The sequence below is a fragment of the Psammomys obesus genome, unplaced genomic scaffold (assembly GCF_907164565.1).
Source record: "Psammomys obesus unplaced genomic scaffold, mPsaObe1.curated_primary_1811, whole genome shotgun sequence".
NCBI lineage: Eukaryota > Metazoa > Chordata > Mammalia > Rodentia > Muridae > Psammomys > Psammomys obesus.
The window spans coordinates 2,170,197-2,176,803 of record NW_026594143.1 but is presented as its reverse complement, the minus strand read 5'-3'; the positions used below and the strand labels follow the sequence as shown (position 1 = coordinate 2,176,803).

Sequence of the window (6,607 nt, the reverse complement as noted above, 5' to 3'; positions counted from 1 at the left end):
CTCCCTGTAATATGCATTCCTCCAATGAGAATGGAGATGTTGATTGCCACTGTCAAGAAGGTGAGAAAAGTTGCAGCCTTATGAGGATGCTCTTTCCAAGAACATCGTCAACATCGGTCCATCCCTCCTGAACAGACTTCAGTCCTCTCTGTGCCCTGTGTTGCATGTCCACAGCAGCAGGATACCTGCGTGAGACCTCACTATGAATGGGGATAATTGTGAGTAAAGATTTGTTTCTGTGGGAATAGCTTGCATTGATTGAACTTGCTCATGACTGCATTCAAAGGACACGGTAGTCATTAAGAGTGGAGACTGAGGCAGATAAGGGCCAGGGGAGATGAGATGGAGGGACAGGAAGAAGAGGGAGGAAAAGCTGAAATCAGGATGTAAAGTAAACCAATACCTTAATTAATAATAAATTTTAAAAATTAAAAACTGAGGTGGAGATTTAGAGGGAGACAGCTTTGGCCTTTACAGGAACACTCACAGATATGTTCTCACCATCATATGCACAGAAAACATTTACACATACCACAAATAATGATAGTAAACTAGGATGGAATTTGCATTTACTAGGTGGCTGCCACAGGTATTAGTATAACTTCCCATTTCTATTTTTCATTTTTTTCAGATCAAATTCAAATAAGTCAGAACTGATTTGTTCTTTCACCTGTTAGGAATGAAAAAAGTAAGTAAGTTTCAGTTTGAGTCTGCAACAGTACAACACACTGTCATAAATTTTATAGCATTTTTTTATCTGCTGGTATTTTTTGTTATAAAAGGGAATATATTCAAAATATTATGAATATATTAGTAATTTTTCAATTGCTTATAAAAAATTATATGCTAATTATAAACACTGCATATGAAATTTTGTTTCTAAGCTAGTAAAAGAAAATTTGGTGACTGAGCTGGGTGTGGTGGCTGTAGCATTTAATCCCAGCATTCAAGAGGCAGGGAGATCTCTGTGAATTTTCTGCCAGTCTGTTTAAAAAAGTAAATTCCAGGACAGGTACCACTACAAAACAACAACAAGAACAACAACCAGCCCCTCCCCCCATAACCCAACCAAACGAATTAGGGGATGCTGAAGGCAGAATGCTGGGGTTCTCCTAGCCCATCTGACTGTCATGCTTGTTCCATCTTGTTTTCTCTCAGACCTTGATATTCCTGCTTGGTCATGTGTCACTGTGATGGTACCAAAATGCAGTGCACTTCTATTGGCTTGGCTAGATGGGACACATGAAAGTGAAGGGGTTGGGCACATGGTGGTAGTGGACAGGCACGATGCAGTGGCACTCGCAGGGTAATCATCATGCTCTTTTCAGGCACCAGCAAGGTGTGTGTCCATCCCAGTCTTCAGTTTCTCCTGAATCAGGACATTATCCTAATAGAAACGGATTCCTTTTATGCCCACCCCCTTTTCGTGATTCTGGGGACAAACCTTGAATGGGCTTTGTGATTCTCAAGCTCGGTGATGAGGTTCTGCTTGGTAGGTTTTGTTCAGCCCTTTGTTACCAAATCTCAGGGAACAAGTGTTAGTGATTTTACTTGGAACATAGCTCAGCACACATGACCAATGTTCACCTCACTGTAACCAACGACCTGTTTTGTCAGTGTGAAAAAGACATGACCATTTTTCAGGTGCCAAAGGCAATGAGGTGCCAAAGGCAGTGAGGTCATGCCGAATATTTTGTTCTGTTTGCTTTTAGTGAAGCTTATTTAATTTGGCATGATGTTTGAAAAGCCACAATTTCCTTTGTTCTATGCCCTCATAATAGTATGTACGTGTGTGTGCATTTGGTGTGTATTGCAATCTTCAGAATTTCTTTGTCCAACCCTCGGATCACAAACCCTGAACATTACTCCACTTCAGCACTTTGTGAAAGTGCCCTGCTCACAGGTAACAGGGCCACCTGCACAGAAAGAATATCATCTGTGGCGCTGGGGCCAGCCCTACTCTTAGACCTTGCTACCTCCGTTAGGAGAAGGACCGCCTATCTGCACACTCTCACTCAAGACCCAATGGCCCCTGCAGCTAGTGGCCAGAGCCTATGTCCTGGTCCTCTATGCATCAGCTTCTCATAAGCATGCTCAGAGCACCTTCAGTAAACTGCCAATACTGAGAAGGCTCTGAAATACTGAGCATGTTCCCTCATACTTACCCTTCAGGTCCGGATCCTGTGGATGAGGATGGTCATGTGGCAGGCAGTCTCCATCAGCCCTGGCCTTCGCAACTAGTAACCTAGGCAACCACCCACCCACACTCAATCCTGTCAGGAAAATCTCTTGCTCTCCCAGGTAATTGATTTTATCTGGCACAGCAGTTTCACCTCCGCCATCCCCTCCCTCCCAGAGTCCTCACAGGGCCTCAAGCTGAGTCACGACATTCAAGAAACACATATCTTCACCCTCTCCTGACAGGAAATCAGAATCGTGTGGTGAGGAAGAGTATATCTCTTTCCAAGGGGCCGTGAGAGCTTGGCATGAGGCAGTCATAGAGGAAAATCACGTTGCACTGATGAAAGGTATTCGAGTGGTGTCACTATGACAACAATCAAGTCATAACTGGAGTCCCTCTAGCACCAGCCTCTGAAAGGTGCTTGCAGGTTTGAGTGCAGCAGAGCAACACACCCAAGGCGCTGAACAGTGCTCATGAAGATGCTGCCTGCTACCTTGTGAGTGTGGGGAACAAATGGTGGTCTTCCCATCCAGGAAACAGCCCACCGAACAGTGTGAGGCAGACAGAGACTGCGAGGGAGCACACTGTGGTTGGAGGCTTCACGACTGAGGAAGAGGGGTGGTAGAATTTGCAGGTGGGTAGATTCAATTAATTAAAATTGTACAGCTCAGGGCTGGATCCATGTGGGCAGGTACATTGTCTGCCATAAGGGCATGAGGGTGTGACGTTGGATCCCCAGGGCTCAACAAAATCCAGGCCTGGCAGGGCACAGCCACAATCTCAGTGCTTCTAGGCAGAGAGAAGAGGTTTCCTGGGACTAGCTATCAAGCTGATCAAGACAAACTGGTGAGTTCCAGGAACAAGAGACATGTCTCAAAATCATGGTGGAGAGCAACAGAGGAACATACCCTGAGTGATTCTCAGACATCTACCCACACAGGCATGGGTTCCTATACACACACACACACACACACACACACACACACACACACACACACACGCTCATACAGCACAAATACTATGGTGTAGCTCTACCCCTGGAGCGAGAGGAAGAAATGCAATTAAAGGAGGCAAAGTCAGTAGTCGTGGTCAAATGAGAGCATCGACAGCACTCAAATAACCAAGGACAAAACAAATGGGGCTATCTGGTCCCCACAGAAGACCACCCTGTGTGGGAAGCAAAGAGCATCTGGGAGGGCTTTCGTGGCCACTCCTATGCCTGTGACAGAGTTCTTGGCCAAACCCTCAGTGTTGGTATCCAGATGAATTAAGTTTTCCAGGGACTGGGGCAATGGGGCTGGCAGCTGAGCCTGGGCCATCTTACCAAAAGTTCCTGCATCAACCAGGACAAATAGTGTCACAGGGGATCCTGTTCTTGGTTGAGGTGCCTCACTTGAGTACACATGGAGGTGTAACTTAGCCACATGGTTCCATGGCCCTCCTCCTATTAGGACATCTCTCTTTGAAACTTTCCCATTTGTGTGCTCTGAAGAGGGAAAGGTAGCGATGCTGGAGGCAGAAGGGAGATCAGAAAGACTACGAGATAGGGGAAGATGTTATAGGAGGAAAACAGGACACCTATTACAGAGAGGGACTGTTAAAAAACTAAGAAAAAGAGGCATGGCTTTTTCAATGGGAGAATGATTGCCAAGTAACCAGTCAAGCTAGAGTGTAATAGAATTTTAAGTCTTCACATAGTCAGTAGCATGGCTTAGACAATGAGTTACAAAACTCACAAACAATGGCCAGCTCCTCATTTGAACAAATAAGGTGTCTCCAGCATTAGAGTGGAGATCACTACACAGTTTCCGTACGTTTCAGAATCTCTGACAAAAGCACTTGCTAACATTCCAGTACACATTAACAACAGGAGGCAGGTGCTCATAGAAGAGAACCAGTTTTCACAGTTGGAACAGGGGATTTCATGCTGTCTGGTACAATCACAGGACACTGTAGACTTGAAAAGAGCAAATCACTTCCATGTGGGGAAGTTGAAACACACATGTGCACCCTGACATGTCCCTCTGCTCAGACAGAGACAGAGGTGATGCCCTGTACAGAGAGACTGCAGGTCAAGGGCCATAAAAGAATAAGGATGACAAACAGCACAGAGAGTGACAGGTCTCACACATGTTCCCTCTGTTACTCAGTAAAGAGGCTCTGCTTCTCAGGGTCAAATGTCCAGGGACAGCGGTTATCCTGCCATAAGCCTTTACCCACATGGGTATCAAGGTATCCCATAATGGCTGGCAGGAAGGTCTTCACCAGCTGTCTCTGTCATTCAGAGGCTGTGCACTGGGCACTGCTCCAGAGCGATCATGATCATGATTTCAATTCAGTCCAGCGAGTAGCAAGATAAAATGAGCCTGGAGGTTAATAGCAGGTTCCCTTTAAGCATACATGGCATTCCTGTGTCTAGTACAGAGTGGCTGCTAGGCAGAAACCTGGAACAATGGCCAACTTCTCATTTGAATAAGCCCTGTCTTGTCTCCTCCCCAACCCCCTGTGGCCCTCAGGCAGGTAAAATGCTGTCCTTTTTATCAGTTCAACAAAGGATGCATTCTGCTGTTCCCGCTGCTCTCTTTGGATGATCAGTGTCTTTCAGAGCTACAGAACACAGCACACACAAATCCCCAGTACTACCACTAATAAACCCATTTAGAGGACTTTCCACTGCTGGCCCTTGACCAGAAAGGGAAAATCTGAAGGCCAAATGCTCCCCTGTCCAGCTTCTAGTCAATAGTATGTGTATAGCCAGGCCACGGTTATATACAGTGTCATTACAGGAAATCATGGGACATTCACCAGTTACCACCAATTTCTGAGCTCAAACTGATGCCACCCAAAACTTCCTTCACTACAGTCCTTGCCCCCATGCAGACTGTCCATGCTGCCCCCAGCATGCATACCAGCAGACATACTTGAGCTTCTCATCTCTTTGCATCCTCGTCTGAATGAAACTATGGCTTTCCTGAACCGCTTGTGTGCCTTTATTTTATTGACCAGATTAAGAGCCCGAGGGAAGGAGTGGGAAGGGGGAAGGCACACAGTTCCAAACCCCCACGTCAAGGTCTGCTATGACCATTAACTGAGTGGACACATGAGAAATTCCACCAGGGAGCCACCATTAACCACCATGGTTAAGGAGGAAAACTTCTCTTCTTCCACATGGGTTCACACCACTGGATGTACACTGGGTAGGTAGTTACATTGGGTAGGTAGGTGCCTTAAGCCTGCATTCTCTTGCTTCAGTTTCTGGAAGATGCAAGTCAATCTCTCTCTCTCTCTCTCTCTCTCTCTCTCTCTCTCTCTCTCTCCCTCCTTCCCTCCCTCTCTTACCTGGCACATGCATTTCATAGTACCTAGTGATTCCTAGTGGGGAATCACTCAATAAATGCACATTGAGAAGGCAAGTGGAAGACATATATACTATGTATGTCTTCTCTACATACACACATATACATAGATATACGTATATAAACATATATACACATGTTGTGTTGGTTCTATTTGACAAACTTGGGAAGGAGCAGTGCTGATTTCCTAGGAAAATCAGTGAAAACCCTCAGTGTGTGAATCACATCATGGGCATTCAGGGATCCCTGGTACCATACCCAAAAAGGCATGCTAAAAGACATAGGCAGCAACGTGGGGGCCTTTCCTAGGACAGTTCCCATCCTAGCACAAGTGCTGGGGCTCATCCAAAGGCAGCTGACTGCCTTGACGTCAGAAGAGTCCAGGCTCTTGAGCTTTAAGTGCAGCACTGTCTGAATCCTTTTTTCACCTCCATCTTTTGGGGGCCAGACAGACCTCAGCCTGCTCCTGCCCTCTACTTGAGCATCCTGACACTTTCCTGCTGCCTCTTTAGCTGGCACATCTCCTCTGGTTCCTGTTGCTGCAGAGGCCCCTCCAGGAGGGGGCCTGGTCTGTTGGCTCCCAGGCTGAGGGTGAGGCCACTGAAGCCCTGCACCAGCATTTCCCAGGACGGAGGGTTGGGAGCTGCGTTCCTCTCTCCACTCACCCCAGCACTATTAAGCACGTGGCCCTGGCAGAGGAGCTGATTCTGAGATCTGCCTCCTCTGACATCCCTTTCAAGCAGGTAAGGTGCCATGTGATCCCGGTGCCAGCGTCTTGAGTGCCTCAGGAAGACCTTCTTCCTCTGAGGAAAGCCCTGCTTCTCCCAGTACTGCTGCCACAGGGCCTTCTTCTCCCTGGCCTGCTGCTGGAGCAGCCCCTGTGACAGAGGGGCAGGGACACCTGAGCCGGGGCTGTGGCTGAGGCTCAGCCCACTGAGCCCCACACTTAGCTTTTCTGAGGAGGAAGGCTGAGGGAAGGCTGAGGCCTCTTGGGAGCTTGTCACAGTGGCCATGCAGGAAGGCATAGAAATCAACAGTGGATCCCATTTCTGCAGTGGATCCATGATGG

General features: G+C 47.2%; 1 protein-coding gene across 1 annotated transcript; it reads right to left on the bottom strand.

The window, feature by feature from the left end:
• Nucleotides 1-3,855: 3,855 nt before the first annotated feature.
• Nucleotides 3,856-6,602, bottom strand: LOC129684690 (protein FAM156A/FAM156B-like). Its single transcript, XM_055617898.1, has one exon. The coding sequence runs from the start codon at nucleotides 6,600-6,602 to the stop codon at nucleotides 6,012-6,014; it is 591 nt and encodes a 196-aa protein (XP_055473873.1). The 3' UTR covers nucleotides 3,856-6,011.
• Nucleotides 6,603-6,607: the final 5 nt, after the last annotated feature.